The sequence below is a fragment of the Tribolium castaneum genome, chromosome 9 (genome assembly GCF_031307605.1).
Source record: "Tribolium castaneum strain GA2 chromosome 9, icTriCast1.1, whole genome shotgun sequence".
NCBI classification, from domain to species: Eukaryota; Metazoa; Arthropoda; class Insecta; order Coleoptera; family Tenebrionidae; genus Tribolium; species Tribolium castaneum.
The window spans coordinates 3,850,437-3,874,666 of NC_087402.1; the positions used below are offsets into that span (position 1 = coordinate 3,850,437).

The 24,230-nt window shown below is 37.1% G+C and overlaps 1 protein-coding gene across 2 annotated transcripts in view; it reads right to left on the bottom strand.

The window, feature by feature from the left end:
• Nucleotides 1–532: 532 nt before the first annotated feature.
• Tis11 (Tis11 zinc finger protein) overlaps nucleotides 533–24,230 on the bottom strand; it is a 30,169-nt gene continuing 6,471 nt past the window's right edge. Inside the window, exons 1-2 of one of the 2 annotated variants that reach the window (XM_963347.4) lie at nucleotides 4,579–4,817; nucleotides 533–1,816 (exon numbers count right to left, since the gene is read on the bottom strand). In XM_963347.4, the coding sequence (XP_968440.1) occupies nucleotides 1,115–1,816; nucleotides 4,579–4,629 (753 nt within the window). In that variant the 5' untranslated portion in view covers nucleotides 4,630–4,817 and the 3' untranslated portion in view covers nucleotides 533–1,114. Of the gene's footprint in view, nucleotides 1,817–4,578; nucleotides 4,818–24,230 lie in introns of those variants that run through there. The other variant, XM_064359164.1, reaches the window with a different exon arrangement.

Genomic DNA, 24,230 nt, shown 5'->3' on the forward strand with positions numbered 1-24,230 from the left:
CTTTGAATTTAAAAAAATGTAACGTGCTGCTATCTATCAGACAGTGGTCGAAGTTTTTTTGCTTAAAATGTTACAGATTTCTGTACGAAACTACTACATTAGAATCTAGATTTCTGTATTTTTCCAAATAAAAAAGTTTGACTATTAAGCACTAGAGGTCACCACCATTTCCAAGTTTAAAGGAATATTAAATTTGTGAATATCAACCCATTATTTAATTTAAGAAAATAAAGAGTAAAAATATTCAAGTAGCAATGGTTCTTTGTCGCATGTACTCACTACTCAGTAAGATTTATGGATGGTCAGGGCAGGCTCGGCCCAAACGTAACTTTATAACGGGCCCAAAAATAGTTACCCGCACTATGTAAATTTTTGTAAACAAGTAGTAAACAACGGAACTGAATGTTATCAGTTGCGATCTGTTGGCGCGTTGTGTAAAAAGGTATTGGAAAGTGAAGTAGCCGTGGTTGGTACGATTAAGTATCTCTGTGGGCGCCTTGGGTGAGGCTTCAGTGAAGCGTAATAAAGAGAGTTGTTTAAAGAACAAAATATAATTTATTGATAATGATACAAGAAATACAAATATAAATAATAATATACAGAGGTGGCCTTTGTTGGGGCATCCAACTTGTGTGCCAAAAGCCAGCACAGTCGTCCACTACACATCATCAATAAAATCAGTATTGCGATATGCGACAAGGTATAAATAAGTTACATATAAATTATAATAATAAAATAACTAAATAACATAACGTGTCGAATGAGAAACATAAAAATTAAATAATGATTTAAATAACAAAAAAACGTATTCTTTCATCGGTCACAAGTCACACAAACGAGAAAAGCAAGTAATAAAATAATAAATAAACTTCGATCACGGAATGTTACAGAAATCGAGACCGACGACTGAAGGAAAAGACTAAGCCTAGGTTTTTTGCACGTACACAATCAACATTCGTATAAAACACGCCTCTAACTAATATAATAATATTATCATCTTTTTAAATATTTAGAAATCACACAATATCAAAATCACGCCGCCGACGGGCGGACCTACTGTAACATCATAAATAGTTAAGTCTTTGAGTGGTTGTTGCACTTAATAATATAGTAACTAGAGCACCAGGTCCCCGATTTTCATGGCGTGCATTCGATTCACCTCGGCCAACCTGTTGAACACCGGGAGGCGGTCGTCGGTGGGGGCGGCAGCAGCAGGCGAGTGCAGCTCGGGCTCGCTGCTGAAGAACGAGCCCATCGACGACGTCGGCGACTGACTCAGACTGCACGGGGGACTGCTGCTGCTGTCCAGCGACAGCGTGGGGCTGAGCGCCGCCGGCCGGGGCCGCGCCCTCGCCAGCGCCTGCTTCTGCAGCACCACCTCGTCCTGGTTGTGCACGAAATGGCACCGGGGGCCGTACGGACAGAAGCCCACCGTGTGGTACGTGCGGCACAGCTCCGTCTTGTACTTGGGGTGGCGCGCCAGCGACCGCAACTCGGCGCCGCCGTGCGCGAACTGACACTTGTCGCCGTATTTGCACACCCCAAACTCTTCGTACGGCCGACACAGCTCCGTTTTGTACCGGGAGGTGTTGACGGCGGAGGCGGCGACGCTGGCGGCGGCCGCGGCGGCGGCGCTGGGGGCCGGCGCCGATTGCGCGCGTTCGAGGCGCCGGTGCTGCGTCAAGTTTCCGAGGAGGAGGGTCAGGTTCTGGTTGGTCGCCGGCGTCGACGCCATCCGCGTCAGTGCGAACCGCATCCCGGCGGATCCCAGGTCCAGGGGGCTGCCGGGGGCGGCGTCTCGGGATGACACCGCACTCTACAACAACGAAATCAACATCAAATACATGGATAAACAAAACAAATTTTCTGTTAAATCGTCAAAAAATGTGTCAAACAAACAAACAAGTCTCGGAAAAAAATTCAATTACAAGTTCCTTATACGTGTGCTATCGACTAAAAACAAAACGAACAACAGGTCAGGGAGAATTTTCCAACAAAAACGTGAAATGCAAACGAATGAAAAAGTAATTTACAAGATATAGAAAAGTAGAAAATGAACTAAAGGAAGCAGACTTTATTTTAATTGCATGATTATGTTAATCTCAATGAATAACCGACTAGCCAATGGTAACATTTGGGAGGATACAAGTATAATAAAGATACATAACTAAATGCCGAAAAAGAAATCCCTGGAATAGAAAGAATATCTCAGCATCAAAAAAATTATGAAGCCGAAAAACCAGGTAAAGGATATAAAAAATGGTTACAGAACGATCGGAACAGTTCCTGAAAATTCATCAAGAAACTGAATTGATTTAATAAAGTTGTGGTGATTGAATTTTTATGAACTAAAATGATATTTGTGTTACATTTAACTTGGAAAGAAGAAATGCATTATTAGCAGAATGTTAGCTGTCTAAAAGATGATGAAAAAAAACCTATAAAATCGCTCTAGAAGATTGATTTTGCGATTTCTTGAAGAATATTTCAAAAAGATGTAGCCAAACTCAGGCTATATGAAAATTAGACAATTTTTACATATAATCTCCAATAAGCGGACACCGATGTCCGGAGGTGTCCTTATCAGAAACAAAATTAATATGATACTATTTGGTACAATAACAATATTTATCTACTATTTCTCGAAAAAAATTTGTTTTTTCTTCAAAATTTGCTGTATCTTGTTCATCAGTATTTGCAGATTCGGCAGAAATGTACTTAAAATTTATTAATGACGAATTTAAACGTATGTGGTTCGTGAATTTTGTACCAGTTATAATAAAAACACACGGGCGCTTATTTGAGAGATTTTATTTTTAAAAGATCCGAACTGCATTGTCCGAGTCCGCTTATTGGATAGTCCGCTTAAAAGAGAACTTATACCTTTTTAAATGTTGGCTAAAAACGGAGCTAACAAAAATGCCCGTTTATCAGAAGGGTTCGCTTATAAGTGTCCGTTAAAACGAGATTTCACTCTATATGAATTCAGAATCAAAAATTAACCGTTTTCTCCTTTTTTGAAACCCCTGTAGCCACACAAGAGAAACTTTTGATATGAAAAATAAATTTGTGAAATATTGTTGTAATTTATTGCTTTAGCCACATTATTTTTTAATGCAAATTAATTAGATGTCAAAGTATTTTAATCAGAACAAAATAACATTACATTTTTGGTCAAAAAACGAGTTAATATGCAAAAAAATTTTACTTAATGACTGCAAGAACCCTCAAAATTATAATGGAAAAATTTTAAAAATCAATATGAAGATTATATGGCACGAAAACATGATAATGAACGCAGAGCACATACTAAGAGATCCAAACAACTCGAGCAAAATTTAACGTTTTGGCGACATTTTGGGGGTGTTTGCCGGGTCCACACTTTCATCTCGAAAGACACAATCGGTAAAAGTTCGTTCTACAAGCCTACTTTCTCGCAGTGACAAACGCTAGGTGTATGTATGTGTGTGTGTGAAAGCTATAACCAGTGGGAGTCGCAGTCGAAGAGCATTTCTCTTTTCTCGCGCCACCAAAACAACGAGCGTTTTCGATTTTTACGGTGAGCCGAGGCGCCAGTGGCGTAACACCGGCTCGGGCGCCGGGTTTTTAACTACCATTGTGTAACATCATTAAATCAATTAAATGAAAACATATCACGAAAAATTGACTTGTTTGTTGTGATTCTTTGTGCACTCAGCTAATTAACACGTTTCTAATTATTTTCATTTAATGTAGTGAAAAGTACAAACACTGCGTACAACTCCAATTTTATTAATGACTGCAAATTGATTATTGCAATGACATAATTTCGACTTAATTGCCCTTACGCGGCGCTAAAAAACCGAAAATTACTTTCACTAGTCGCGGTTTTTTCAGACGAAATGTCACTTGACCAAATTCCTTCACCAATTATCGGAAACAACACAACAGCAAATGCGGAATACAATTCCATGAAGCTTTATGCAAAAATGGCGCGTTTATGCAATAAAACTAACCACTAAGTTATCGTGAAACAAGTTTTGCCACTAAAAGTGTGTTATTTTGAGGGCAATCTTATCAAAACAAATAAAAACAAGTCGATAAAGTGTCTGTAAAGCAAGTATAGAAAAATTTTAAGTTAGAACTATTAAAGCAAAGTACGTGGTAGAAACATTGTCGTAAGTTAGCAACAATTGTTAACTTAACCAGAAACAAAAATTCTGACAAACGAAAACTGGTTAATCACGAAATTCCACACTTATACTTTAAAATTGCGAGCTTTAGAAGAACTCTAAAATTTCCCCGAGAGCCAGGCCTGCGTTCCGCCACTGGCGACTTTCTATCAATTCCAAAAACGTTATCGCCCCCGAAGCGTGATAAGTTTTTAAAGTCGCGTTCGCCCGAAGGAAGGAATAATAATAAAGTCCGTCAATTTGTGGAAACGTTGAAGTCAAGCAGCAGCCGGTTTTGCTCGTAGTCCTTGAATCCCACAAGCCAAAACCGAGAGACCTGCCCGTCTACCTGCCGCAAGAACTGCAGCAACAGGTAGAAGCGCTCTCTCCGGAAAAGCAACTTTTTGCTTGACTTTTTCCAACTCACCTTCATCAGATTATCCCCGAAATCATATCGTGACATAATCGCAGTAGACATATTCCTTGATTTTGAGCACACTTTCAACACTTTTGAAATGGCAAAAACACCGCGATCGTGCCGATGGAAGACTCGCAACGTTCGGAAAGGTTCTTCGGCTCGAAATGCAACTATTTGACGTGGTTTCGCGCTTTTCCACGACGCAGCGATCGCGTGTTTATGATTCACAGCTCTTGTGCCGACTGCTGAGCGATACAATCCCTGCCAAAGTAGTCGAACGCTCCCACTACGCAGAGGAGGGATGGCCAATCCACAGCCGGGCAGTGCTAAGTTCGAAAGTCCCGTGCCAGTGTTCGGAACTTTGGCGGAGATAAGGCCGACTCGAGGCCGAACGCGGCACGCGATTCTCGACCGAATAACTTTCAAAATAACTTATTAATAAAGTGTCGAGTTTGAGTCGAAGAAAGTGAATCTTGTTGGACTTGGCGGTTGGTGAGGTTCTTTCGAAATTAATGCTTCGACCAGAAGCACATCTTCCTATATTGTTCACTTTCACTCGAAGCGAACCAAAGGCCTTGCTGGCTTTGGAAAGATATTATTTTTCCATTTGTGGGATCGTAAACTTGGCTGTAATTAGCGACAAGACATTATGTCTGAAAAACATAAAAACAATCGTTTTAACGTCACACGATAATGCGCTGGAAAAAAATTAATAACTTAATGTAATGTCAATGTGATTCATCTTATCGGAAATGTTCGTTACATTGGATTGTTGTGTTATTGTCTTTACGAAATAATGACTACTTCAACTGAATCAATAAGATACGAAAGGATTAAAAATTTGACTCAAGTGGCTGATAAGTTTATTGAGATATTCAGAATTAAATAACAAAAAGCTTAGAATTCTAGACGAGCAGATGATGAAAACATACGTGAGAAGACGACAAAATGGCCAGTGATATTTGAAGAAAGTATACATTCAAAACTCAAACAACACGGAGACTGAAAAATTCAATTAAAATTATTATTCACGGTAAAGCCAAGTGATATTATAAAAAAAATAAGAAAGTAAAAAAATTGAAGAAAGCCAAGTCAAGAAATAACAATTTCAATCTCTAATACAGTAAAACTTCTCAACAACGGACACCGATAGGGAATCTTTAATTGTCCGTTGTAGAGAGGTGTCCACTATGGGAAGCTAGGAAATTTTAATATAGGTCTTAATACGTTTCTACAAAAATGTCCGTTGTGAAGAGGTTTCCATTAAAGGAGGTTTCACTGTAACATTAAAATACTACGCCTTTTTTGAAGTGCAATGGAACTCGGTTATAATGAACAAAATTGAAAAAAATCCAAAGAGAAACATACCTCGAAATCAGTTAAAATGTACAAACAAAAAGAAGTAAATATTTGCCATATTATCATAACTAATGTAATTACTAATTATGTATCTTTCTTAATAAAATAGATTAATACTTTATTTTCTGTACCTATTTCAACCCTTAAAACTCAGTTAACTCGAAAATTACTCCGCAAAAAAGACGATCGGTTCGTTATAACCGAGTTCCACTGTAGTAGTTTATTATTTTTGATAAGTCGGACCTTGGGTAACTCGAATGTTTAGAAAAGTCGAATGATTGTGAATTCTATGGCACAAAATCCTAGAAATCCTAATATTTATTATACCTTCAATAAATAAAATTTCTTGATATTTCTTGAGTTATTTTGAGTTTGGCGACGTATTTTTCGCAAAAAACAATATTTAAGCAACGGTTATCTTAGAATGACTTAAGAAATTATAAAAAATATTTTTTGCAGCGTACCTACTATGTAATGTCAATGTCGATAACATTCTTATTAGATGTTCTATTAACTTATCATTTTCATTAAAATCTTGTTTTTTTTTTTCACTTATTTTTAATAACACGAATTTTCAACGGAAATGGAAAACTAAAACAACTAAAAACCTTTAAAAAAATCACTTCTGGTTAGGGAGTAGAACATAATAATGGCTCAGAAGATTTCAGGTCTAACAAGTCAAATGTTTAGGGCCCATTTCACCTCAACGAGCGCAACATTCGATTAAAAAAAATCACTGGAAAAAGTTTTACAAAAATATTCAGTTTTTCCCAAATTAACATTGACGTCAAATCTAATCAGACTTTCCAAAATGTTTCGTTTTACGACCCAAAATAGAAAACTAGCTCGGATTTAGGTCATTAGAACCGTCATATCCAACAATAAAAAAGAAAATGAAATAAAATTCTCTCAATGACAACAAGTATGTTGGTCTGGATGACGTCACGAGCATCAAGATGTGTAAATCCATCATTACGTCAAAAACGTCATTGGTTTTCCAAAACAAAAAACAGTGGTAGCATCTTCAAAAATGCACCAAACGAAAGGACAAGGCCGCGTTTTCAACAACCGTTTGTTTATTTACATGTGAATCGTTGAAAATTGGACCAAACTGCGTGCTCCCTAACGGTAATAAAACTTTTTTAGTGCTGGTCATTAATTTTGAATAGGTGCTCACTTCCCTGAAACCGACTAAACAATTCTTTGTGATAATCGAACTGGGATTGCTTCCCAAAAATACCGAATAATATTCAAGTCACGTGGTCGTAGTTTATAGCTACAGGTAGTAGTTCCACGACATACTGCGATAGTTTTATGGTCAGCATTTCCAAGGCTAACTTGAACATGACGCCGTTCAACGTGATTATAGGAAGTGATTATTAGTTATTTTAAGTTTGAAGGTTGCCAACGATGGTCGGTCCCGGAACCGCCAGACGAAACGACCACGAAAAAATTCGCATTTTTCAGCGCCCGAAATTTTCCTCAAACGACGCTACTGAGGTCGTAAACTAATCAACATGTGTTAAGTCAGTGACGTCATGCCTCCAATTGTAGAAAAAGCTAATACAGAGTCGTGTGTTGTTCGTACATGTCATATAATGGGACATGTGGTTAATGTGTGTGATATTTACACTTGTCTGTCTTTAATTAGAACGCTGGTTTGAAAAACTGGCCGTCCCTTGAGAGCTGAAACTCCTCTTGTTACAAGAGACGCAAAAAGCCATTTCAGACTCATCTCTCGAAAATAAACCGCACTTGTCTTTTCTTTTTTCGCAGCGGGAGATCGAGACACATGCCTGGCTTTTGTAAAACTGTTACATTTGGGACGCGTCCAGGAAAATGAAGAATTTCCAGCAAGAAACGACGTGAAATCAAGTCCTATGTAGTAATAGAAAGTGGATAAATATGGACACAGATAAGATACGGTGTGTAACTTTACTACTTTGCTATTTGCACAAGATAAGAACTGTATGTGTGTGTGTGTGCGAGTGTGTGCTTAAGAAGCTGAAGAAACCAAAAGACAGATGGGAAATGGATCGGTTTCGTGACGGCTTAATTACGTTTTAATGTCTCTTTCGAGTTTCCCGAATTTTCGAACAAGGGCCACTGCGGTTTTGCTTGCGGCTAGTTTGCGCAAAAACCGGAGCTGATACAGACAATTGAGTCAATATTTGCCATTTTACCGGCAGTTAATGCCAAGAAATACCAAGAGCGGACAAGTAAAAAAAAATAAAAACGCTAAAAACTAAAACTGCTTTGAGGACCTTTTATTTACAATGAAAAAGTCAAAACTGCAAATTTTGGAACATACTCGTAAATCCTTAAGCTGCCTACTACAGAGGGCAAAATTTTTGATTTCTCGATTTTAAAAATTACAAAATGGGAACTTTGTTCTGGATTTTTTTCGATTCACTTCTTCAAATTACTTGAAAGTTTGCATGTTACGAGTATCTCAGGTGTCGGATTGAAAATTCTCTGACAAATTAATATGAATCACGAGATTTATCTATCTCAAAATTCTACAGCGTGCTCAAAAACTGGCGCACCAACTCAGTGGTGTGTGGTACTATTGTCCTTTTTTTTCTGTCATACGAATATATATATATATATATATATATATATATATATATATATAAATTACGAATTGTAGATAAATGATATGTGGCAACGTTGTCTAACAGTCATGATCGCAATAGAATTTAAGCAACAATAAAAACAAATTATTTTTGAAACGGTTTCCTAGGAAATAATTTACAGTGTTGGCAGATCTACACATTGTGATTTTTTGGATGAATTTTAATTTTTTTTAATTAAAAAAACTGCTAAAATCTGATAGTAAATTTAAAAATAATTATTCATCGTTTTGTTACGGAATGATTACCTGATATGAAACATAAAAACATAAAAAAATAATGAAAACCAAAGAAGTTAACACAATAAGTTTGTAGCTCCAGATTTTTTAAAATATGACTAGGAATTTTGTCAACATTTTTCCCGTAATCTGCACTTGCTCCTCAATAACGTACTACTGAGTTGGTACGCCAGTTTTTGAGTATCCCTGTATACAATTTCAGTTCAATCCAGATTAGAAATTTCGACTTTTAGCGTCAAAATTCCGAATTTATTTCACATTTTTACACAATGGTGCCTTTTTTTATTAGTTGTAACGGCGTTCTAACTATAAAATTCGAAAATGTTTACTTCGAATTCAATCGCATTTGACTTTATCTTAAGAAGTAAATTCTTTGTAACAACAAAGCAATAACCATGATGCAAACGTCCAAAAACTTTTTAGATCTATTTTTTTTAGTTGTAAACGTGTAAATGTTTGCAAAATCCCAAATAAACGAGAATATTTCAAGCTACAGAAAGTGTCTTTTTCGTAAATTCAGTTAACTGATTAAATCTGAAATTATGAAAAAACGGTACAAGACGAAGGTAAACCGAAATCTCTCTCTTCGAGACCTTGGGTTTTGTGTTATTAACCGAGATTGAAAAAAATCGAGAAAAACTCCAAACCAAATTGAACCACTCACATTGAGCGTTGACCTTATTAGGGCTCGTTAGAGAGGATGAGTTAAATAAATTATTTTTCCCACACGAAAATTAAAATAACCAAATAGACACATCGCAATGGAACTTTTTTACGAATAATTGCCACCAAAACGCCCCAAGAATATTGCTTTAATAAATAATAACAATAGTGACAAGTAATAATTCGTATGATGCAAGTGTCCATGTCGGCCAGACGTGAACCAAACATAAATCTCTCGGTTTCGAAATCCTTCCCAAATGACGTTACTCGTCACTTTTTGTCCAATGTTTTTAAAGACTTTGGCAATGACGCAAACCGTTTACATTTTCCATTTATTTATTGACATTTGCAGCACCGATAAGTGCCACCATATAACCGAATCTCCGAAATACCATTTCCATTCATAATTTACCATTTTCATGGTTCTAAGCATTAGTAAAAGTTGAAATAACACGCAATCTCTTGCTCTCATCGACGCTGCGTTCTAGAAACTTTAAGAAAATCCATATTTATTGACATAACCGTTTCTAAAAAAATTCCTTATCGCTGTTACATTAAACTTCAGCAACGACTACATCCATCACGAGATAACCGAACTTCAATGCACACAACATTATCACCAAACAAATATAATTAATCTGACGTACGAATCAAGGTGGCCCCTTTTTCGAAATCACGACGTATGTGTAACACCTGTTGGAGCGGTCTTTTCACCCTGCAGGTGGTTAGGAGAGGGTGTGGAGTGAATAGACAAACAAAAGAGGAATTTTTACGAGGGTCGGGCCCTCGCAAATCTTAAGGGTAGGAACGTACCATCTTAGGAGCTCAGCATGTGTTCAGATGATACCGACACATGTGCTAACATGGAAGTCAGTGTATTTATTTGTTGGGAAGGACCGATGCACATGTTCGAGTTCCCACGATACGGTGATTCGACCATGTGTGGGGACGAGGGTGGTAACCTCGACCGTTTACGAGGGATGATTTTTACATAAATTCCTTAATAGACCAGGAAACTGACAAATATTATCAACTTTTTCGAGAAGCTATTAGCAATTTGGGCCCCTTTTATCGGAAAATCACTTGAGGCCAATATGGAACTAGCGAATAATACTCGACGCGATACCATATCACTAAATGGTTACCTATTGTTATTTAATAACGCGTCAAATCACCGCCGATAGAATAACTCAATCAAATTATTTCAATTTTTCTAATGAATTCACCACTGTAGGAATAACTACAGTGGAGTCTGGTTATAACGAAAATGCATCAAAATCAGTTCGTTATATCCGAAGTTGGCTGTGACAGTAAATTAAATAAAATGGTTTTTTTTTACTGGACATATGAAATAAGACGAAATAAATAAGTATCTCTTTAAAATTTTAAAATCTATTTATTAATTAGTTACTTACGTTTGTATGTTATAAAAAATCCGGAAATGTTTAACTTTTTTTTTTAAATAGGTACTTTGCAATTTCCAAATGTTGGTGTTTTTTTTTCGAAAATATTTACGTTTAATGAAACTAAAAAAGTAAAACTCAAATCAAATCAATTTTCAATTTTTCTAACGAATTCAGTTGCTTCATTAAATCACCACTGTAGGAACAACTACAGTGGAGTCTGGTTGTAACGAAAATGCATCAAAATCAGTTCGTTATATCCGAAGTTGGCTGTGACAGTAAATTAAATAAAATGGTTTTTTTTACTGGACATATGAAATAAGACGAAATAAATAAGTATCTCTTTAAAATTTTAAAATCTATTTATTAATTAGTTACTTACGTTTGTATGTTATAAAAAAATCCGGAAATGTTTAACTTTTTCTTTTAAGTAGGTACTTTGCAATTTCCAAATGTTGGTGGTTTTTTTTCGAAAATATTTACGTTTAATGAAACTAAAAAAGTAAAACACAAATCAAATCAATTTTCAATTTTTCTAACGAATTCAGTTGCTTCATTAAATCACCACTGTAGGAATAACTACAGTGGAGTCTGGTTGTAACGAAAATGCATCAAAATCAGTTCGTTATATCCGAAGTTGGCTGTGACAGTAAATTAAATAAAATGTTTTTTTTACTGGACATATGAAATAAGACGAAATAAATAAGTATCTCTTTAAAATTTTAAAATCTATTTATTAATTAGTTACTTACGTTTGTATGTTATAAAAAAATCCGGAAATGTTTAACTTTTTTTTTTTAAATAGGTACTTTGCAATTTCCAAATGTTGGTGGTTTTTTTTCGAAAATATTTACGTTTAATGAAACTAAAAAAGTAAAACTCAAATCAAATCAATTTTCAATTTTTCTAACGAATTCAGTTGCTTCATTAAATCACCACTGTAGGAATAACTACAGTGGAGTCTGGTTGTAACGAAAATGCATCAAAATCAGTTCGTTATATCCGAAGTTGGCTGTGACAGTAAATTAAATAAAATGTTTTTTTTACTGGACATATGAAATAAGACGAAATAAATAAGTATCTCTTTAAAATTTTAAAATCTATTTATTAATTAGTTACTTACGTTTGTATGTTATAAAAAAATCCGGAAATGTTTAACTTTTTTTTTAAATAGGTACTTTGCAATTTCCAAATGTTGGTGGTTTTTTTTTGAAAATATTTACGTTTAATGAAACTAAAAAAGTAAAACTCAAATCAAATCAATTTTCAATTTTTCTAACGAATTCAGTTGCTTCATTAAATCACCACTGTAGGAATAACTACAGTGGAGTCTGGTTGTAACGAAAATGCATCAAAATCAGTTCGTTATATCCGAAGTTGGCTGTGACAGTAAATTAAATAAAATGGTTTTTTTTACTGGACATATGAAATAAGACGAAATAAATAAGTATCTCTTTAAAATTTTAAAATCTATTTATTAATTAGTTACTTACGTTTGTATGTTATAAAAAAATCCGGAAATGTTTAACTTTTTTTTTAAATAGGTACTTTGCAATTTCCAAATGTTGGTGTTTTTTTTTCGAAAATATTTACGTTTAATGAAACTAAAAAAGTAAAACTCAAATCAAATCAATTTTCAATTTTTCTAATGAATTCAGTTGCTTCATTAAATCACCACTGTAGGAATAACTACAGTGGAGTCTGGTTGTAACGAAAATGCATCAAAATCAGTTCGTTATATCCGAAGTTGGCTGTGACAGTAAATTAAATAAATTTTTTTTTACTGGACATATGAAATAAGACGAAATAAATAAGTATCTCTCTAAAATCTATTTGTTAATTAGTTATTAGTAAATAGGTACTTTGCAATTTCCAAATGTTAGTGGCATTTTTTTCGAAAATATTTACGTTTAATGAAACTAAAAAGCAAATCAATTTTCAATTGGGTTCTTAATGACGCTGATTTTTTATTGCATAAAAAACCTCGCAAACCTAATTTTAAATTAATGAAAACCGGGAACCAGTTGCCGCTAATATATGTCTGAAGGCCAGTTTTGATATTAGATATATCAAATCACGAAAAACAGCAATGATTATAAAAAGGATTTTCCGCTTCGATCAAGCCATTAATCGTAACGTCACTACTTTTAAATTAAAAGCGCTGGAAAATACTATCAACCATCGGCTTGCCCCTTATCAAATCATTATCAACCCTTCATTCCCATCACTTCAAGCGCTGCATTACAGTGCATTTTATCAAACTTCTTGATGAATCACTGAATCGTTTCGCGGAACTAGCAATCTTAGCAGCTCCAGAATCATCGATAACCAAGACAGATTGATCGTTTTTTTTCTAAACGAGTTTTTTGCAAAGGTGACCTCGGCAAGTCGATCGTCAACTTTGACTTTATTTTCTCGTCCCAATTTGCATACTGCCACTTCAGGTTGTTGCATTTTTATCTCGAAATTGGCAAGTGACGTGTTTGGACAATATTTACATTAGTGTTTTACGTTCGAGCTTCCGATTGAATGAAAACGTGCGAACGTTGACATATTTGCATACGAGGAGCGACACGAACGCCTGATCTGAACCGTATTGAAATTCTCTGGAATCGTCTGAAATGCGTAAGAATTCATATACACCTGGTTAATAAACATGTGCTATTTCAAAATTCAATTGGTAAAACACTCATCTGAATGACCAAGGAGACAGTTGGCCAGATAAACACTAGGTGGGTGCATCGGAGGTCGACATGTGAATGCTTCGCTTTGGGCGATTGACGTTGTGTTGCGTGCGGCCTCGATAACCACAGGCCAACGACCAGGTCCAATGTTATACAGACAAAACAATCTATAGGAAATAATCTGTCAAATGCACCCCGAAAGCCTGGGCTGCAACCTGCCGACGCCTGATTACAATGAACTAAAGCACTTTAGTGCCAACCAACCTCCAGTCAAAGGGCGTAGCGTTGCAAAAATGCATTCGCGTGCAGCGTCGTAAACAAGTTTATCTTTGGGTTTTTGGGCCAAAACGTTGGCAATTAAACAAAAATAAGTCGCAAACAATGGGGTCTTAAAACCCACAATAAAATATGTTTACCGAATCTTATCGCAAAAAATTCAATTCTGAGAGGTATTGTTTACAAAGTAGAGTTTCTTGGGGCGCGTATTCGAATTGCTAATCCGTCATCCGGTGTTTTTCAACGCTGATTTTCAAATACCATTTTCTATAATCCCAACACGATGAACATATATTATAATTGTTCCACTTTCGAACGGAAGAAAGTTGAATAGGGAAAGTGAACGCACAATTTGTTTACGGTTCTAGAAGCGTACGAAAGTCGCCTCTAACCTCATCTCCAATAAGAGGCAAACGTGGCTTTTCTTCCCGAATTTTTCGTGGGTGAGGCTGTGCAATAACATTTCCTGTACGGTTCAAGAACGTCTTTGAATCCTTTTGATATTTCGGACCGGTTGTGTAAAATGTGACAGAAATAAGGAAGGCTTTCACCCGGCAGTGAACCATGAGGAAGCGTTTTGTAATGGACATATAAATATATTCGATTTTCGATTTGCTTTTTTCGGCGTTTAAGGACGTTGACATTATCGAGGAGGCAACCTCGATGCTCGCGGACAATTTTATTAAGCTTCATTGAAAAATTACGAGCGACAATGAACACTTTCTTTGGAAAGATTTCAAGGGGGGAAGTCGTCAGGGTTGCGAGATGATAATCATTAGATCGGGAGGTTGTGTTTGGTTTGAGATAGAGACTGTTTGCCTGATAGTTGAAGGAAAGTCGACGAGAACAATGAATTCACAAACAATGCTTAGTTGCTCGGAGATTAGAGGCGATTTTTCCAAAACCCCACGATAAAAAGAGAAAACAAAACATTCAGAAAGATAGTTCATGGAAATTGGGTTTCATTTTACCGAATAAGCCTGAGTTTGTCATTTTCCGATTATCTGATGTATCTGTATTTTATATTTTTTGCAATTCTGTTATCTATACTACTCACTGATTTATCTGCCTATAATTAAGTGTTTACTAGAGGAAAATGGAACCTGGTGCGTATTAAATGTTTAGCAAATTTCTCAAAATATTTGCTGCAATTTATCAGGACTTCCACAAAGACTGCAACTAATATTTTAAAAAATCCGGCTAAAAAAAACACCTAAAACATCAGCACTAAGAATTTGAAATATTTCCCTTTTCCGGTTATAAAAATTTTCGTAAAAATGCATATGAACTTGTCAAAAGATATTTGATGAAATAAATGAAGATTTTTCCCGAACGTAGGCTTGAACAAGCTAGAACATTAGGCCATAATCAGCGAACATCAGAGCGTAAGAAATAACCAAGAAAAATATCATAGATAAATCACCAACTTTTACTATTTATTTATTTATTGAACTGATAAAAACCAGTTTTTTCTTTTTCAAAAGAATATTTTTAGTTTTGTTAGATGACCAGAAAACAGCCCAAGTCCGTATGGTCGGCCGAAAAACTAATCTCGATTATTCAAATGTCAGGTAGTGGCATTTTGAATATTAATTTCGGAGTGTTTCTTGGTAGAAACAAGCCTCGCAAAAAGACCAAAAAAGCTCGATCCTTTATTTTTGTTGACACCATGTATCCACTCCATCATACACTTTACGACAACCGAACGTTTGCATCTCAAACAGGCTCCAAAGTTGTTTCACAGGTGGAAAACAACATCTGCGTGTCTTGTAATCCTGCAAAGTTCCACTCAAGGACCCACCTTTGGACCCATCCTATTCGCGCAAAACCCCCGACCTTGTAGTCCGCATCCTGGTACGTCTTCAAAACACCGAAACCTGGCCAGTTATGCAAATGCGTTTTTTTTCGCACTAGGGATGTATGTGTAACTTTTGACATTTGATTTAATAGTGACGTAGAAACTGGAAATACCTGCGTTGCGAAAATGATAGAAAAACATTGGATTTTTATTTATAAAATTCGTGGTATCGACTCCGATATATGACTTATATAACAAATTGCATACATAAAAAGCTCTTTAATTAAACATAATTGTGGCGGAGCCACTACGGGTGACCTCCACGCACGAAGAAAACAACACCATGAATATCATTACTTCGAACAATAAATGGCTACATAAATAATGCACTTTTTTCGAATTCGTCAATAGGTTTGTGAAAGGTAGTTGAATCATTGTAGGCTCTAGGCTGAGTCGCCTGACGACCTTATCAAAGAGGAATTAAGTGTGTTTAATGACAATGGCGGAGATAAGAGCTCCTATCAGTGCCAAAAAATATCCGAGCCTTTCGACCACCATCCAAAGTTCAATAAACTGCAATTACTGTTTATTAAACGGCGTTTCACATGCTCCTTATTTACACTAAAAACGTGTTAATGGTAAACAAAGAATCCTGTTTGGGATTATTTTCGAAGAATCGGTAAACATCTAATCCGCCTGATCACCATTCAGGTTCTCAAGATCGTTTATGTAACAGGCAGGCGAGCCAACAGGCCCCTGAGTCGCTGGTCCCCGTTCGCCTTGATGGCACGGAAGTTCGTCTCTTTGAAACCTTGTTTGTCGCATTTTGCGCAAAACTCGCAACCAAATATTTATCGTACGCTATATTTAGACCGATAAATGGAATTATTGTGTGCACGGTGATTATTATTAATCAAAGGAGGACGATAGCAACAAACAAATCTCGGACGTCTTCGCCACTTTCCGAAGATAAAAACGAACATTCTCGAAAAATAAAAAACGACAAGAAAATCGTAGAAACGCCGTTGTACACCTCGACAGCTATTTTGAAATTATTACTTCGAGGTTGACTAATGGAGCGGAATATCTAATTAAAGCTTTCTAACCTTAATGGCACAATTTTCATATTAATTAAACGCGGTCGGAGTCAAAATGAATATCGATTCTATGACAAAATGCCACCGAACACGACAGGATAGCTACGGACGACGATGTGACCCGGTTTCAAACGCATTTGGACATTTCCGAACGATTCCGCAACGGCGGGCCGTTTTCGCAACGCATTTATCATTTTTGACAGAAAGGAGAGGGACCCAACCGGCTCCCGGAGGGACGCCCCGCAATCGTCTGCTTCCACCAACATTTTTAAATTAAATTAACTTTGGAAAGCTTCACGCTTTCGCATAAAATTCGAGACCTGGCCCAAATCCCCCGAAATAAAACTTTATTGGGCAGAAACCATAAACCAGCTCTAACGCCCGAAATTTAAAATGCAAATGCTCTCAGATTGAGTTCCCCTTTCTGGCGTCAGTTCCTTTATTGATTGCCGCCATCTTAATCCGGTCGTCGGGTGTGTCGGCGTCGCGACGCCTTTATCATTGGTTTCTCGATCGTCCAATAAGATGTGCCGTCTATCGGGCAATGCTCCATGCATTAAAACCACTTTAATCGAAGTCGAATCAACAAAAACGCACCCAAATCTCTTGTTTACTTCACGCCCAGCCTTGGAAAGTCACAATTTTCGCGTAAAACACTGGTTATTTTTCTGTTTTGAGATAAAAAATACTCAAATCGTCTGAGTTGGAGCATTGTTTACGTCGGTTTTCCGAGATAATGCTGCGGACGTGATCAAAACCGAGTAATGAAATTAGTAGACCAACAAATAACACGATAAACAATATCAGAGGAAATTATTTTTGACAACATGGCCGTGCATAATAATAAATTAATTTCAGAACTGATAACTCTATCGTAATAATAACCAGGATTTGTGATAAAAAAAGAAAAATCCTCGCGTTCCCTTCTCTCGTTTATCGCTGAACTTTGCGGTCAGTTTTAATTCGGTTTCATTATGCAAACGGCGATAACTCGAAACTATACGTGACCAAACGAATTCAATAGGCACCGAATCTGGGTGAAACGGTGATTATCTCCCGGTACCATCCGCAATATACCCGTATCGACCTTGGCCGTGCGATCTACTAGCCACAGGTACCAACGAGACCCAACCGCTGGTGTTTTGTTTATAACGAGCCGATTTTTTCCAAAGCGTAATTGAGAAAATTACGCCGGCCTTGGCCCAATGCATGATTTTCGGAGCTTTTTTCGAGAGACGCAAAGGTCATGAGAGCCACCAAACAATGAAAAACTTAATTAATTAAATTCATACTCGACGAAAATTTAATTAAGGGGCGAATCAATGCCGACAACGTTCCGAAACTGCATAATATCGGTTTTCGTCGACGTTGCCGATTCGCAAACTGCAAACCGCGACAAAACAACAACAAATCGTCGTTTTTCGAGCCCTTGTCAGCTAATTTCTCCACGTTTTTTTTTTCCTTTTCGTATTTATGTCTTGCTCATATGCGTTAAAGATGCGTGGTTGGAGTCGTCGTTGCCACTTGTTGCCGACCATGCCTTTAATCAGTCGGGCGAGGTTGCCGAGTTGTTGTCGGGCGCCAGGTTTACGCTGGAAAAGAGATGCGATTCTGTTCTCGGAAGCCCAACGCACGAGATCTAACAAAAAATTATTCGGGAATCGAGGCGGAATTTACAAAACAACTCGATAGATTAGATACTAAAAATAACAAAGTAAACATGATTTAAAGGCGGAACAAAGTTCTTTGAAAAAGTAAACAAAACACAAGAAACGTGCCGTTTTAAACCTTGATTTAGTCATTTGCTGAATGTCTCCTCAAACAATGAAAATAAAGAAAAAACACATTCATTAAATGACAAATAAATAAACGTAAAGTCATTTAAACAATTTTAATTAAGTAAATAATGAGTAAGAATTAAATATCATTTCGCAAGTACAAATAATGATAAGAAGTTCGTATTTTTGCAACAACTTCTATATTTATTATTGATTGAATAACTGGGGAAAAATTCAAACGCCATTTTTGACTCGCGATAATTCCGTTACATCAACACAGATTTTCGCGCCATCATCCTCTCTATACGTCAATTTTACCGATTTGTTGATAAGTGATAACATTGTTATTGCGATATTTGTCCCAATTTTTTGAGGAATTTTTCATCTTGACAAAGAGGGACACAAGGTCCACCCTAAGGCCTAGGGATCCCCAATCTATGATTCTACCACAAATAGTTACCGAAATATTTTATAAGAGAATATAAAAGTATAAAAAATAATATCTTAAAGTAACAGGTGCATTAAAACTTCCACAATCTATGTATTTGATGCGCATTAATGTGAAAAGAGAATAACAGGGTGTACTACAAAAGTCACAAAACACTAGACTCATTAATAGCCATAAACATTTATCATGTGTTCTATCAAGAGACGGAATGAATATTATTCTAATCTATATATCTTAAACACTGACTACCTAATAATAATAATGTTTTTTAATTTTTTGAAGGGGTGAGCAAACCAGAGAAGACTCAATTTTTGAAAATGTATAATCGAGTTCGTAATAGAAATATGTTTTTATTTTTGGTAGTACTTTACAAGCGCAGTAAAATTGCATGAAACACTCTGTATACGTATTTTATGTGCGATTATGATAGTTATGAGCCCTATACTTTTTCCATTCTTGAAAAAACAGAAGAACTTTATAAAAAATCGATAGGTGAACTAGATAATAGAAAGAACAAGTTCTAGGCAATTTTGAATAAAGGCTTCCCTGATAGGGATAACTACTACTATTATAAATCGAAAAAAGTTTAAACAATTGGATTATAGTTCAATAGGAGTGAGGAGTAGGAAAAACCTTTTGTGGTGTAAAACAATTATTGGTACTACCCGAAACTTGTGCAGTGTGAAACGTGCCGTACAGCTTAGTTTCACCCTACAATTTATGTTTACGTTCGTCCAATTCACTCGCGTCCATTTATGAATACGTCCATTTCGAGTCCATAACCGTCCAACTGCAGACACTTGTAGATACATTTAGTTAGCGGAAAGTAGTTTCGATGTGAAACCGTTGTTGAAAAGACTGGAAACCATTCCGATAAAGCACGTCTTTTTCTACCATGTCCTCTAAACTACTTTTTGCACACTTGTGGCTGTATAATAATGTTTAGGTTTGACAAGGGGCCAAATTTATCTTCGAGAAATCTTTTTTATGAGGGGTGGAGTGGAACCCAGGGACCCTTTTCTTTCTTTCTTACCCTCGAGTCAAGGAAAAAAAGTTTCAAATGATGTAAACGCGTTGACGTCACCAAGTGATAACCAATTAACTCGAATTGATAACACACGTGACCTTTGATTATTTTTCCTGGTATTTTTAGTGATTGTAAGGTCCTGGGGGGCTGCATCTTTAATTAAAGCGGTTTATCGTCTTGGGAAAGGTCGAGGAATTTTCCAAAGAGTCATAAATAGCCCTTAAAAAGTTTCGTAACTCGCATATTGTGAAATAATTACGCACATTGATGGGGGGATTAAAATAAATATACACGTAGGTATTAAATGCACGGTTAACCGTCACGCTTGGAAGAAGATGTCCTAGTCCTCTCTAAGAATAAGCTAACCTTAACCTGGCATTTAATTTTTACACTTTGCGCGTTTGCTGATAATTAAGTGACCCTTAGGGCTAACCATTGCGAAACGGCGGATCAAATCGGGTCGGCGAGGTGGCGCGAAGAAAGCATTCAAAGTAAGAGCGAATTGTTCTCGTGTGAAGTAAAAGTGAACGAAATATTTTTTCATTTCTTTGAGAAACGCTTTTCAAATCTCATTTAAAAATCCAACTTTCTAGATGTAAAATTCACTGTTTGCTACACTTGAAGTCTGGTGGACTTGGAGTAATTCCTGGTGTTGGGCAAGAGGAGTACCATAATCGGTACCATCACGTCGTCGCGTTACATAAAAACGTACAAACTGCATTACTTAATTTTTAAAGTTCATTTGTCTGCGGGACATTTCACTTCCTTGTAAATCAATCTGTGCGACACATTACGCCATTCCCCACAAAATTACCGAGGCAAATAGTTACTTCACATAAGAGAAACGGAATAGCAACCGGTACGGAACGACCGATATTTTTACAAAAAAATCGACAAACAGCCTCAAATTTCGCCGAGATGAAATTTCTCATTTTTAAACGCAAAGCGAAGTGAAAAAACGCGAATCCCACAACGTCATCATGTTGTTTATGAAAGCGAATCTGCTGATTCGAAATTATGGTCGCTTTTAAAGGCCAAGGTCGTTACGATGAAGATGGCAGTACGGACCGCCATCTGCCGTCGTGTGAGCAAGAATGGCGCAAGTGTCGCCATCTCGAGTACTACTTCCGTTTAGAGTTTGTACCGAACAGACCACTCGTCTGATAAGACCAAATATAGCTCAATGGGTTCTTATTTGTTCGTCTTATCGCGAAGGGCAACTAAGGTTATGACTACAAAGATCGGTTTAAAAATGTCCTTTATCTCATTTGACATAAACAGATCAATATAACTTTTAATACGATACGGTTCAAGTGCTCGTATCGTTTCTCATCGACGAAAAACAGAATTTTGTTTACAAAACATTCGAAATGTTGGCGTAAAACGGATATTATTAACACTGGCCGAAGACGTCTGTCGCTTCCATTTTGAATGAGTCAGGATTTTTTGATAAGAAAGCAACCAATTTTGGTTATTTAGTCTCGATTAGAAAGCATTTATGCATTTAATTAAACGCTTGTGTCGATTATGTGTAAAACATATTTTTTATGCGTTTTTAATGACACTATAAATTACCGTTCAGGTTCACGTTCACAAAACAACAAATAGGAATTGCACCAGGATTAGAACGAAACCCAATAAGTTATTAATGTTATTTTGGGCATAATTAACTATTACGTCAAGTAGGTAACATTTTATTATGCTTAGGTCAAAATTCTATATCTTTAACAAGTTCGGCAATCAGTCTGGGTCATGAAACGTATGTTGCTAGGCCTGGATTTTGGATAGTTTTAAACTCTAGTTTTGATTAATCTGGACCACAAGGGGCACTTTATCTTGCATTTACAGGCCTATAAACGAGATTACGATAACAACATAGAAAAAAAGTTTTGTAAAAAGATCTATAAATTGTTTAAAGTTGTAAAATTTTGGTAAATTTGGATGCGCGCTAAGGTTGCCGGACCCGGTATAGTTGTCGCGTCGTGGTCCCGCTGTTTGCTTAGTATTTCCAAGGGGTTCATCTGTTTATTTAGCTTTTAGATAGGTAAACGCTTGGAATAACAACAACGCTCCGCGTTGTATATTCATGAAATGTTATTTAATTTTCTGTTTGCGAACGATCACTAAATATTTGAGGATCTGAAAGTCACGGACGACTGGATATTGCAAACATCACTTTTGTGAGACTGGTTCTGAGCTGTAGCTCGCTGCCAAGTTTCTCTTTTTCAAAATCGCGACTTTTTTCTCGATTTTGGTGTTGTCACCGTCGAACGCCCGGTTCCTCATATCAGACGCGAATCTCGAGAGAGAGGAGGTGGTTCGACCGTGAATTTCGACTCGACGATGAGAGAAAAAAAAACGACCAAAAGCCTAACCCAAAAGTTGTTTCAAGGTCTGCACCGCAAGCAACCCTCGCTCGTCCCTCTAATAGCCTCTCAGGTCTTTTTGTTTTCCGATCTTCTTCGGCGCCACTCAGACTGCTCTTAGGTGAAACCGTCAAGTCTTTGATTTATCCTGTGGAATTACAATGTAGCGCTACGTGTGCTGGTTTACAAGGACACTTCCTGCTAATAAATGCTAATAAGGCATTGTTAAGAGGAATTCCCCACCTATTTAATAATTTAAGAAAATTGGCTTTTTCGCGACGAGGTCACCAATGCTGATTGACGGACCCTTCGATCTCATTTGGTAATATAATGAGGCACATTGTACTTTCAAAAATCACACGTGGCATCGAAAATATTCATATCTTGGATCTCGTTGCCGGTTGCAGTTTATCACAGTGTCAATATTTGACGAGACGATGCTCGCAGATGTCGAAGAACTTCAAAGACACACACAGAAACGCTCAAGGGGCGCGGCCTTCAGATAACACGACACGAATTTAGTGGAAATTTTCACCAATTGCCAGAAAACTTCCACACGTCAATGGAAACGTCAAAGTTTTCGAAATTTAATTCAAATCTCATTTTTTGGGAAACGAAGCAAAAAAGATTTTTTAGAATTCTTCCGTAAAAATCTGCCAAAAGCAGTAACAACAAGCCCCTCATTCCTAATTCCACTTTCACTTACAATTAGAAGCAAAACTCGCAAATTATGAATCATTTTCCGTTTCCTGCACTGCAGTTTCGAAATACGTAGTCATTAGCATCACCTTTCTCTCGGTCGCGTGCATCCAATTAAAACCTTCCCCAATACTCGACAAAATTTATTTGAACAATGGCAAATTTATAATGAACCCCCTATTGCGCCTTTCGCCTTCTCCTGCTTCTCTTCCTGTGCCGCCTTCTGGCCCTGTCTGAGGGTTCGGGGGTTCCTGTCCTGCTGTCCCTTTCCGAGTCGGTGTCAGTCTCATAGTCATCATCACTTTCTGCACCGCTCGCATCCGTGGAGTGCCCCTTGCGATGCCTCCTCCTCCTTCGTCGCTTGCTCTTCTCTTCCTTCTTCTTCCTGCGTCTCCTTCCCGAGATGATATCCTTAAAAGGGTTATTCCCGTGGCGAACTTGCGCCCTCCTGAGGGCGTGTTCCACCAAATTCATCGCCCTCGAGCCGCCTCCCTCCTTGCGTTCGTTAATCGCCTTCAGGACGTTGGGGAGGAGGCTTGGGAACCTCCCAGTTCGTTTCATTTTGAATTTTGAATCAACATTAATAAACTCTTGACAAATTTTTTAAAATCGCCAAGTAAACAAATTTTGTTTTGACACGGGCTATTCCGATTTTTGGAATTTTTCCACCACCTGCGAATCGAACTAGGCCATCTATAAAGGCCGGAAGTTTTTCGCACAGGTGGGACAGATGCGCGGAAAAACGGGTTTTTAGCCTTGAATGGGCGTTAATTTTCGACTGTTTTCGCAAAATTCATACCTCTCTTGCCGAGGTGCCATGTAGAGGTCGTGAAAGCGGTCGTAAAACAGGTTCGTATTTGCCTGTTCATTGAGTAATCGACGATTATGAAGACTGTAAATATTGCACGCCGGTTCTTGGAGGTTTAAAACGTTGGCTAATCGAAAATTTCGAGGAAAATACTAGTGACCCTGAACGTCCTGTCCACTTATCGTGGTTTTGGGAAAAATTGGAGGAAATTTTAGCACAATTGCTTGGTAATCGGAGCAAAAACAATGAACCCACAGCTCGAATAGTGTTAATTGCGAACTAAATTTATTACCAAATAAACACAATTATGACGACAATCAAGCGACGCGATAAATTTTAACGAAAATAAATATCCCGTGACTGATAGGCGTTTGGGTTGCCAA